A 12,236-nucleotide genomic window follows, 5' to 3' on the forward strand; every position below is an offset into this window, starting at 1 on the left:
TCTCGGTCCCCCCGCGCAAGGGACTGAATATCGTCCCTTACCAACAAGGCCACTCCCCCCCTTCTGCCCATCAGTCTGTCCTTACGGTAGCACGTGTATCCTTGAATATTCATTTCCCAGGCCCTGTCCACTTGAAGCCACATCTCAGTTATTCCCACAATATCGTATCTGCCAATTTCCAAAAGAGCCTCAAGCTCATCCATCTTACGTTTAATGCTTCGTGCATTCATGTATAGTATTTTTAATTTGTTACTGCTCTCACCCTTCCCATCAACCCTTATTTCACTCAACCTTCCAGCATGATGCCTTTCCGAGTTTTCTGCCTCATTAATACAGTTGTCTTTCTTGACTTCTCTTGTTCTAACTTTCCCTTCAATTTCCTTTTTAAACATCCAGCTTGTCCCCTCCCCCCCGCTACTTAGGTTTTCTACTGCAACACCGCTACATTTAAACTGCCTGCCAGAATACTGGTCCCTAACCTATTAAAGTGCAAGGGTCTCTCTTGTAGAATTTATGTTTACCACAAAATATACCCCAGTGACCCAAGAACTTAAATCCTTGCTTCCTGCACCAGTTTCCCAACCACACGTTCAAGTCCATTATCTCCCTGTTTCTGGCCACACTAGCCCGAGGAACTGGAAGCACACCGGAGATAACCACCTTGGACATCCTGCTTTTCAGCCTTCTTCCTAGTTCTCCGAAGTCTCGCTGTAGTATGTTCCTCCTCTTCTTCCCGACATCATTTGTGCCGACATGTACCACCACCTCTGGCTCTTCACCCTCATCCTTGAGGATTTTCTGCACTCTGTCCGCGATGTCTTTCACTCTAGCACCAGGAAGGCAACACACCATCCTTAAATCCCGTCTGCTGCCGCAAAAACCCCGGTCAGTTCCTCTCACGATGGAGTCCCCTATTACCACGGCTCTGTGCGATGTCAGACTCTTCCGCTCTGCCTCTGCAGCAACTTTTGATTGACAAACTTGGCCGCTTTGCGAACTGGCAGTGTCATCAGTCTCTGCTTCCAAAAGCTTCAACTTGTTCCTGACGGGTACTACTCCCGAGGTCTCTTGCACCTGTCTCCTCTCTGCCTTCCTCATCATTTGCTCTCTTCTGCTCTCTTCTGGGATGATTGGTGTAATAACATCGCTGAAGGTCTTGTCCAGAAAGATCTCGTTTTCTCGGATGAGCCTAAGGTCTTCGAGTTCTTTTGTCAGCGCTACAATATGTTCGGTCAATTGCTGAATGTGCACACACTTTCCACACATATACGAGCCAGACACACCAGAGTCGTTGACCTCCCACATCAAGCACGTAGCGCACTGAACCAGCTGGGCAGTCATGTCTTCACCCTCTTCAACTGTGGTGTAATCACTCCACTCAACCTCCTTGTCAAAGAGTCCTGAGCTGAAGCCTCACTCTTCGATCTAAACTTCCTTAGACCCTCTTTTTGTGGCACGTCTGTGGACTCTTAATTAAGGTTAGAGGAGGGAGGGAGACCCTACTTTGTAGGACCTGGGGTTTAGAACACACCCACTCTAATAGTAATCACTTACCTTCCCGACCGGCTTTGCGCTCCTTCTGAACTTCCGCCCAGCTCCCACCGCTCTCTGTTGCGAAAAAGCTGACCTATCATTTTTTTAAAAATTAATTTATTTTTCTTAATTGCTTCATAATTAATAAGGCCCAAGTGTAATTTATTTTCCTTAATTTATTAATAAACCCTATTACTTATATTAAACTCCGCTATGGTTATTAAAGCTTACTACTACAACTACTAAAATGCCTCATTCCTGATGAAGGGCTTATGCCCGAAACGTTGATTCTCCTGCTTCTTGGATGCTGCCAGACCTGTGCTTTTCCAGCACAACACTCTCCAGCATCTGCAGTCCTCACTTTCTCCTAATATTAGTAACATTAGGGTTTTAGTAGTAAGTTACCCCAGTTTTTAAAGATAAATATGAACAGATTCACCAATCAATTACTAATCTTATTACCTCTTGCCAATCCCCATGCTCTTTTATGAACTGTGTGTATGTTTACAGTCTCTGGTTGATAAAATGGGTGATGCCACTGAAAGGCCCTCATTGTAGAAGTCATATTAAATAGACACTAGAACAGGGAAACAGACTCTTCCAACTAAGTAATCTGTGTTGATGTTTACCCCTATCCTCAATTGTTCTCTTAACATTTACCCCTTCTTCCATTTTCCTTCAACCCCTTTTCTATTATCAATCTTTCCAACTTCCCTCTGAATGTTACCATGATTCTATCTCAATATTAATCCTGGAATTGAATTTCAGTATCTTTCAATCCTGTGAAAAAATAACTTCCGATTGTTCTATATCTCCTACATTTAATCATATGCCTATGTCCCTTACTTCTTGGTCTCTCAGCTCCTAGAAATAGCCTTTCTATCTAATTTCCCATATTTAAGCCATTTATTTGCTTTGAAATGACAATAACCTGCATTTTTATACAACTGTAAACAGAGTAAAACATGCCAAAGAGCATGACAGGAGAACTGTCAAGGTAAATTTGACACCAAACCTCAAACCAATTTTAGGGAAGGGTAAGTTAAAGAGGTCAGATTTAAAGAGTATCTTAAAAAAAGAAAAGAGAGCTGCAGAAGTTTGGGGAAAGAATTTCACAGCAATTGTAGCAATCTTAGAGAGAAGTTCTTAGAGGTGAAGGTAGCTCAGAGAAAATTAACGAGACAGTTTGTAATGAAGAAATCCAAAGTTAATTTTGCAATTTTGCAGTGACCCTGGGTGAGCAGTTTTGCGAGATGAAAGGAGGAGCTGATGTGTAATGCAGTCCAACCACAGCTACTAATGAATGGCTAAACCGATTGTTGCCAGAAACTTTCAGTTTTCCATCCTAGGATTTAAAGGAGCAGAGGTGAAATTCTTACAAGGTTGAGACCAATAAATTGTTTTCATGGACCCTCGGGCATCAAAGGTGAACAGAGGGCCAAAGACTAGATAACTGGAATTTTGAAATTGCAGGTGTGGATGAACTGGGAAAGGTCTTTTCTTCCAGAGTGAAATTAGGGGAAGTAATATTGGGGAGAAAGTGAGGTCTGCAGATGCTGGAGATCAGAGCTGAAAATGTGTTGCTGGAAAAGCGCAGCAGGTCAGGCAGCATCCAGGGGACAGGAGAATCGACGTTTCGGGCATAAGCACTTCTTCAGGAGGGCTTCGAAGATGGGCTTATGCCCGAAACGTCGATTCTCCTGTTCCCTGGATGCTGCCTGACCTGCTGCGCTTTTCCAGCAACACATTTTCAGAAGTAATATTGGGATCAGGGAGGAGAAATATGGTAGTTGAAGATGTAAGAGACCTTGGTGAGACCACAGCTGGAATATCGTGTTCAGCTTTGGTCTCATTATCTGAGGAATATGGAGGACATGCAATGAAGGATTACCAAACTGATGCATGGGATGGCAGGACTGATGTATGAAGAAAGACTGTTTTAATTAAGTTTAAAAGTGGCGGGAGTGGGAAGAATCTCCTAGAAACCTGTAAAATTCCAACAGGACTAGATAGGATAAACACAGGAAAATTATCCATGATGAATGGGGAGTCCAGAAGCAGGGATTATAGTCTAAGGATACAGGGTATGCCATTTAGGATTGAATGAGGAGAAATTTCTTCACCCAGACAGTGATGAGCCTGTGGAACTATCCGTAGTAGAACGTGGTTGAGGCCAAAACATTTAATGTTTTCAAGAAAGAGTCAGATATGGTTGTTAGGGCTAAAGGGATCAAAGGGTATGGGGAAAAGGTAGGAACAGTGCCATGATAATATTAAAGGCTGGAGCAAGTAATCAGAATTGGTTTTATCCGTGACTGGCACAATAAGAGTAGCACCCCTACATAAGTCTTAGGATCAATGTAGAGTAACTGTGAAATGGGCAAGGGAGTTTATGTAGCGGGAGAGATTATGGGAGAATAGTTGGAAGTGACTCTTGAGAGAAAGTATAATGGATTGAGATGGAGAATTAAAAGGAGCATTTCAAATTATAATAGATTTTTATACAACATACAAGCTAACTATTTTAATATAGACGATCTAGAGAGAAGCTGCAAAGGAATCCATTTGAATCATTTACCTTATTCACGTACAACTCCACATTGCAGCTGTTTACTGTAATTTTATTTCTCACTCATTGTTAACAATATTTCAGTGTTTATCTAATCTTTCTGAAAAATTATGATTGACTTCATTTTCATCATTACAGCTCAGATGACTTTTATAATATAGATAATAGTCATGTTGACAAAAAAGAATAATTGTCCTTAGCTTGATTTGATATATCATATTAAGCTTTAGGTTTGTGATATTCAGTAAGATTCATTGAGTTAACTGAGGTATTAAATGATTTAGCAATATTTCCATGCTGGTGGAGTTGGCCTGAAGAAGACCTTTTTAGAAAAGAGCCCAGATCTGCAGTCTCTACGGTATGCTCTGTCACTGTACACGCAGGCTACTGACACCCTTATTAAAACATTTATCCAGTCTCAGTCATCTCAGGGTAAGTACAGTTTCAATTGATCTGTTTCTCTGCTAGATGTATGTTAGCCTCCAAACAGTCTTATTGTTTTAGTTCATTTTTATTGCATGTTCTGTACTATTTAGATACAGTTAACAGCTATAGTAACTAATTATTATGAAAGCTTACTATAACTGACCACATTAATGGATATTAAAATGCTCCATTCTAGAAACAAATATACTGAGATAAAATAAGCACCAGAATTACTTGAATTGCTGTTGTTGATTTGTCTGTGGTTTCTGCTTTGACACTTCTTTGGTTGAAACATAGTTGCATTGATATATGCCTCAAGACCATAATGGTGGGATTTATATTTGTAATTTGAGTGAAATGTTTGCAAACCTAAAACAATAAAAGGAATCCAAGAATATATGTATTTGTTTTTTTAATACTACTTTAAATTTAATTAGGAAATAATTAAATTTTCATAAATGCTAATGTGGTTTGTAAAGGAAACAACTGTATTCTATGCAGTTATGCCACAGAAAACTGTGAAAAAGCAAAACTGTTTTTTGAAGATATTACACAGTCAACTGCCAACAATTTTGTAGAGTTGGAATTAATTTATTTTGTTAAGCAAATCTGTATATAAATAATATTTAATCATCAAGGCAAATCTTTCATTGATGATGCTGTTATTCGGCTCTTGAGAAAGCTCTGACTTACAGACTTCAGTTAGTTAATTAGACTATGCAATCTTTTTTATATCTTTTATCTGGTATTTATTTGGTGAACATGAGAAAAGAAGCTCTAAAAAGTAAGGTATTCATAGGATATAGTCGACTGGGAGTAGATACAAGCAGAAATAGCTCAGCTACCAGCAACTTCCAAACATAGTCATTTCCTGATTGAATGATAAGTTTCTAGTTTTTCAATACTTGTATCTAGACATATTGCAATCTTACTAACCTTTGAGTATAGCTTTCTATCCAAAATTGCACTCTTTGAATAGACTTATTTGATTACTGTCAAATACAAAGTCCACCATGAACTCATGCATTCAGGCAATGTATTTTTATATATTTCAACATCTAATTATTAATAACTAGAAAATAATTTCTTAGCCAGACATTGACTATTGATACAGATCTTGAAGGATATTTGAATAAACCCCATCCCTGGATTACTTTGCTGTCAATGCAAGGCAAGATTGTTAATATCAATTAATTACTTCAATATTCTAAGGACTTAAAATAATATGCAATGTGTTCAAATCATACATTTTTGCTGTTTAACAGATATTGGACCACATATAATTAAGGTTATGTCATTTAAAAAAATATCATAATTATTTAGAAAACTTAAGTGTTCAGATGCGCTGTTCAGATAGCAAAATTTAGAAGTCCGGTGATTGGAAAGGCAGATAATTTTGGGAACAAAAAAAATGAATTTGTGTTTGCATGTTAGTGGCAGTTCCATAAATATTTCAGTGACTATCACTGCAAGCTAATCCACAGATCATGAAATAAAAAAGAGAAAATCAGCAGGCCTGGCAGCATCTGAGGAGACAGGAAACAGTAAACATTTTGGGGCTAGTATGACTTTGCTGAAGACCTCTTCTTCAGCACTTCATGTTTTTGTTTCAGATTTCCAGCATCTGCAGTACTTTGCTTTAATTTGAGTGTTTAATCCGTAGATTGAGTGAAATCTCTCAGTGCACTGCAAATCAGTTGGTATTCACTATGTCAACTAATCCACCCCTTAGAGGTGACCTGTAGAAATTCACCAACAAGTAAACAAAATAACAGAGTATCTTGTTATTTTGCCTAGACTTGGCACAACTCATTTTCACTGCAGCCATGTGTCATTAACACTTGATAACATAGTTTTGCTGAGGCTGTGAGCAATGGAAGATACTCAGCTAAGCAGCCATGTAGTTCCTTTATTTTGTTACCTCATGACCCAGATCATCCAAAGTTGAAAGCCTTATTTCCAACCTGCATTGGACAAGAGAAATGCACTATTTTTGAAGAAATTTCTGTACGAATGTTTGAGTCAGGAGCCTTCCCAACTGATGTAATCTAGCCAGGCTAGGAATCCACAACCAGTGCTGTGTATACTGGCATTGAAACCATGCACTTTTTTTTTATATTAGCTGTTATATTCCAAGATTAAAAAGATCCTGACAACAGCAAAGAGAACACAAACATTTCATGTAAATGAGTGATGGGGGAAGGCTGCCAGGTGGCTGAGGAGTTAAAGGTATCAATAGCTTGTGGGGTTTAAGATGGTAGACAAATGGGGATGGAGTGTATGGTCAGTGATGAAGCAGGATGTCAGGTAGATAAGGAGAATGGTAGGTTACGTGGATGAGTGCTTAAGGGTAGCTCTGGGGAGTGGTCAGATGAAGGGGGTGGTCTTGTGGATCAGGAGGCATTGGATGGATAGTTCAGGTCTGTGTCAAACTACGAATGTAGTGTTGAATCCAAGGACAGAGCATTGCAGGATGGGAGGTGTTCAGATTCAGATAGTTTGAATGGTCAGATCAGATCCTGTGTGAAGGGGTGTCTGATTGGGTCCAGAGCAGTTTGGATTTCATGTTTTCTCATGGCATAAGGTCAAACATGGGCAAGAAAATTGGTTAATTACCTCCCATGCCCTCCCTCAAATGATGGATCGTTGCTGCTCCATGTTAAACTGAGGGTAGCAATGCCAGAGAATGTTGTGAGTGGTCATCTTCAAATGAAATCACCAAGAGTGGTTTGGTTGCACCCCTACTCTGCTGTGTGGCCTTGACCTAATAGAAATAGCTGCCAAACTGCGCCTGTGGCAAGTAGCAAGGGAATAAACCAGAGGGAGTTACCTTCTGGTCCTCACCTTCACCACTCTACCCGTCACAAATGCAACTGTTCTTGATGGTATTAGAGATGCCTCACAGTTAGTATGGAAATGAAGTCACATTTTAACATTGAGGACTTCTGCTATAGCCATGCTAAATGGAACAGATTTGGAATAGATTGTGCAGCTCAAAATTGGGCACCCATTAACCTCATGAGCCAGAATATTCCTTGTTCTCTCATTACCATTAAGATCAGGATCAAACCTGTTTAGTGAAGAACATAGGAGAACATGCTAGGAACAGTACTGGAATCAAAGGTAGACAAGCAGGAGGCTGGAAGAACACAGCAAGCCAGGTGGCATCAGGAGGTGGAGAAGTCAACATTACAGATATAACCCTTCATCATGAATGGAGGTGGGGGTAGGGGGAGCTGCAGATAAAGGGGGGGATGGGGAGGGTGTTTTGGGTGGGGAGAGGGGCAGATTGGTGAGGTTGTGATAGGTGAACACAGGTGGTGAGTATAACTGGGTTGGTCAATGGGAGGAATGAAGCCACTTGGTAGATGGAAGGAATGGGCAATGACTGAGAGGAAACTTAAAATTAAAGGGTATGTTTCACCAAACATCTCAGCCAGGCCACCCTGACCTCCCAGTCAACGTTTATTTCAATTCCCCTTTCGATCCCCTCTCTGACATGTCCATCCTCAGACTCCTCCATTGCCACAATGAATCAGACCGCAAATTGGAGGAACACCACTTTATCTTCCACCTGGGCAGACTACAGCCTGGAGGTGACAACAGCCGAGTTCTCCAATTTCAAATAGCCTCCCTTTCCATCCCACAAGTCCTTTTCCAGCCCCCCTCCACCCTTCCATTCCTTCCAGTTGCCAACTGGATTCATTCCTCCAACCAGGTCGTACCCACCATCTGTGTTCGCTTATCACTACCTCACCACTCTGTCAATCTTGTAAAACTAACACGGGACTAATTCTAAACAGTGGAATTAGATGATCCATCTCTTCTTCATCCTAAGGTCACCAAGACCACAGATGGCCATCTTTATACAACTCAATGCACTCACTCAACATGATAGAGAAGTAGTTAACACTAGACACGGCAAGGTTACAGGCCCTCACAACATTCAGGTTATATTATTGAAGACTTGAGCTCCAGAACTAACCAGGACCTTATCCAAGATACTGCTAGGATGCCAGCATCTATCTGACAATGTGGAAAATTGTCCTGTACACCCTGTCTAAAAAAGGATGATTTTGATCCAGCCAATTGCATACCTATTAATACACACTCAATCAGCAGCAAAACAATGGAAGGCATGGCCAACAACGCAATCAACTGGCACCTATTCACTGATGCTGCTCTTGTGTACTCTGTTTGGGTTCCACTAGGGCCATTTATTTAGTTCCAGATCTCATTACTACATTAGACTAAATCACCAAAGCAAAAAATCATGATTATAATTGGAAACCTCCAGTTGCTTAGATGAATATAGATCCAACAATACCTAAGCTCAACACCATCCAGGACAAAGCAACCCAGCCTAACAGCAACCCATCCAATACCTTAAATATCCCTCCCTCTAATAATGTACTGTGGCATCTACAAGGTACATTGCAGCAACCCGGTAAGGCAGTAGCTTCCAAATCCATGACCTCTATCACCCGAAGGAACAAGGACAGTAGGTACTGGAAACACCACCACTTGCAAGTTTTCTTTCAAGTTGCTCATCATCCAGACTTGGAATATAAGGGTTGCTTCACTGTTGCTGATTCAAAATCCTGGAACTTTCTCCCTCAGCACATGAACAGCAACAGTTCAAGACAGTGGAGGCTGACCCTGATAGTGATACTCAAACACAAAACCACACTTTATTTACAGTAAAGCATAAAATATTTGAATTAATAACAAGCACATTATAATTACAGACTTAAGAAACTTTATATATTGAAATCTTTAAATGGTGGTTGCAACAGTTCAGATAGTCTTTCTCCAGTTTTGTAAATGTCCAAACATTAGTTTAAATTATAATTATTTTGTAAACACTCAATTCAGTTTTGACTAAACTGAACTAAATTACTAAATTTGGAAAATAAGTATATTTTCTAAATTCCTATTAAAACTAACAATCGAATAGAATTTGATCAAACAGAACAAAACTCCACTTACTGATCACCTCTTAATCATAATTCTTGAAGCTGTTAACTGCCTGTATTGTGTTGTTTTGACCTCAATTCACTTAACTGTATTTTGATAGAGCTTTATACATTAAAAAAGAGATTGGAATTAAGTTTGCCCAATAGATGGAAGTGGAGTCTTGAATGATGCAGTCAAATGCAGCAAGACTATAGCGATATTTGAACTAACAGAAATGTGTTTGTATATGAGCTTTGCAGGAATGTCAACAAGGAGGTTTGAAACCAGCCACAAAAAGGTGTATGCAAGATATGTAGGTAGATAAACATCCAAAAGAGGATAAAGCAAGGCGGGGAGTGTAGTCAAGCGACCACCAGCCCAAAATTGGACATTCTTAATTGAACCACATCCGACAAAATTGGACCTGTCTGAAAATTGGCCACACTGGAAAAAAATAGCAGCCAGCAGTTATCAGCTTCAGAGAACAGTGGAAACCAAGGTCAAAGAGATTTCAAAAGTTTGAGGGGAACCAATTACATTCAGCCCAAGGGTTGTGTTTTGGAGAAGTATCATCAAACTTGCTAGCACCTTGATCTCCAGCCAAATACCTTAGGATGTACAATCTATACTTCCCTGACATGGCAACAAGCGAAGTGTGTTGGCGCAACCTCATTGGATGCTTTGCAGTCCACTCATAACCGTACTGACCAAAGGCCACAGAACCTTCAGGAATATCTGGGGTGAAGGGAGATAAAAGCATGCACCTGGAAGCCACCCCCATCAGCCAAGACCTGCAGCAAGACTCAGGACAGAAAACCATATAGCAACCCAAGACCCAGGAGAAGATCCACCTTGACCTGCGAGACTCACCTTCATGGAAGAGAGCCAGCACTACATCAGAGAGGAAAGAGATTCCAATGGCCTAGCTCAAACATGTGGATCATTGTGGTTAATATTATCTTTCAAACAGAGCTATATAAAGAGGAAATATTGTTGGAATTTGAACCACAAACTGAGTCCCTTTGTTCACCTCACCAATAAGCACTTGGATAATGTGTTTTTAATACATAAACTGGCTGAATTGTCCAAAACGTAGACAATAGGAGGAATTCAAGATCCTAAGGCTTAGGCAATTGAAAACACACTAATCAGTGGTGGAGTTTATGGAATAGAGAATGTGAAAAATACTAGAATCTGAATGTTGTCTCAAAAGGTTGTATGCTGAAGGAGGTTACAGAAAAAATGGAGAGAGACTGTAAAGGGGTTTGAAACTCACTATGAACATTTTAAAATCAAGGCACTGTTAGACCAGGAGTCAACCTAAGTCACTCTGCATTAGGGTGAAGCGTGATGTCAAGTACAATAAAGAGAGTTTATATAGGATGGAGACAGGAAGCCAGCCAAGAGAACATTCTAATAAAGTCTTGAGGTAGCAAAGACTGACCAACAGTTTCAGCAATAGATGAGTTGTACAGTGGAAATAGACAATGTTACAGAGATGTAAGTAGGCAATTTTGGTCATGGAGTGTTTGTGATCAGAAGTTCATCTTGCTATCACATCTAAGTTGCATAAGGTCCATCTTAATCTCAGTCCAGGGAGAGGGATGGAGTTGATGGTAGGGGAGAAAGTTTGTTGTAATATTCTGAAGATAATGACTTAATTATTCTCAATATTTAATCGGATACAATGTTTGTTCATCCAGGATTGGATGTCAGATAACCAGCGTAACCAATTAGAAAATGGAGGGGATGGGAGAGGTACTACTTAGATAGGACTGGGTATCTGCAATGAAGATGTGGAACTGGTGGTTTCTGACTGTGAACTATTGTAGGTACCCTTGATACAGATTAATTGCTGTTAAGTTGAAAGGTCATCTTTGGATGCTGTTACAAGAAATGGAGGTTACACCTCAACCCAAGATACCATACCGCACAAATTTAATGGCTTTTAATTGACACTTCAGGGGAGATTAATAGAAATTTCCCAACTTCTAAACTGAAGTTTTTCCTTGTAAAAAGATAGTATTTCAACTGATTGTAAGATGATAACATTTCTCTGAGGAATTAATCATCAAAAGAAAGATGCTGGACATAAAAGTGAAGCAAAAATTTATTGGAGATAATCATGTTAGTATGCCATTGCTTACATGTCAAAAACATACTGTAATGTCTTCTTACACAATGTATAATCTTTTGTCCTAATTTGTAATGTGTTTAAAGGTCAAATGTCAATGATTTAAAAGTTGATCTTTACCAAATTTTGCAACTAACTTAGTGTTAGAATTTGTTAACCAGAGAGCAAAGAAGGGGCAAAAAAAAAAGCAATTTGTTCCAAGAATTAAGAAATAAAACTTTACAATAATTTCAAAGTCAACCGGTTAAGATAAAACTTTACTTGTTCCCAGTTCATTTTTAGTCTCCAATCTGAAGGAATTACAGACATAAAAAGTATTCTTAAACCCAGCTAAATATCAATAAGGTCACCTTATTTGACAATTGAAACGGATTTGGATGTTAATTAATTGAGGTTTTTTGCTAAAACATAGTAATGTAATAATGAACATGTTAACAAATTTTATGTAGAAATTTGCTTTCATTTATTTCATGCTTTTATGATGCAAAAATATTCAAATTTCTCCATAATTCAAATTATTTAGTGTTTATATTGGACATCTGGAAAAGTCAATCCACAATACTTGCTGCCAAACTGCTTGTGTTTTATTTTGAAAGTATAAAGTATGGTAGTAGCAAG

The 12,236-nt window shown here is 39.3% G+C and overlaps 1 protein-coding gene across 18 annotated transcripts in view; it reads left to right on the forward strand.

The window, feature by feature from the left end:
- Positions 1-12,236, forward strand: part of LOC122565310 (protein unc-13 homolog A) — a 428,982-nt gene that overhangs the window by 399,625 nt on the left and 17,121 nt on the right. For all 18 annotated transcript variants that reach the window (XM_043721144.1, XM_043721135.1, XM_043721136.1 and 15 more), the window contains one exon: positions 4,387-4,534. In XM_043721144.1, coding sequence (XP_043577079.1) covers positions 4,387-4,534 — 148 coding nt within the window. The remainder of the gene's footprint in view (positions 1-4,386; positions 4,535-12,236) is intronic.

This window comes from Chiloscyllium plagiosum, chromosome 31, assembly GCF_004010195.1.
Source record: "Chiloscyllium plagiosum isolate BGI_BamShark_2017 chromosome 31, ASM401019v2, whole genome shotgun sequence".
Classification (NCBI taxonomy): domain Eukaryota; kingdom Metazoa; phylum Chordata; class Chondrichthyes; order Orectolobiformes; family Hemiscylliidae; genus Chiloscyllium; species Chiloscyllium plagiosum.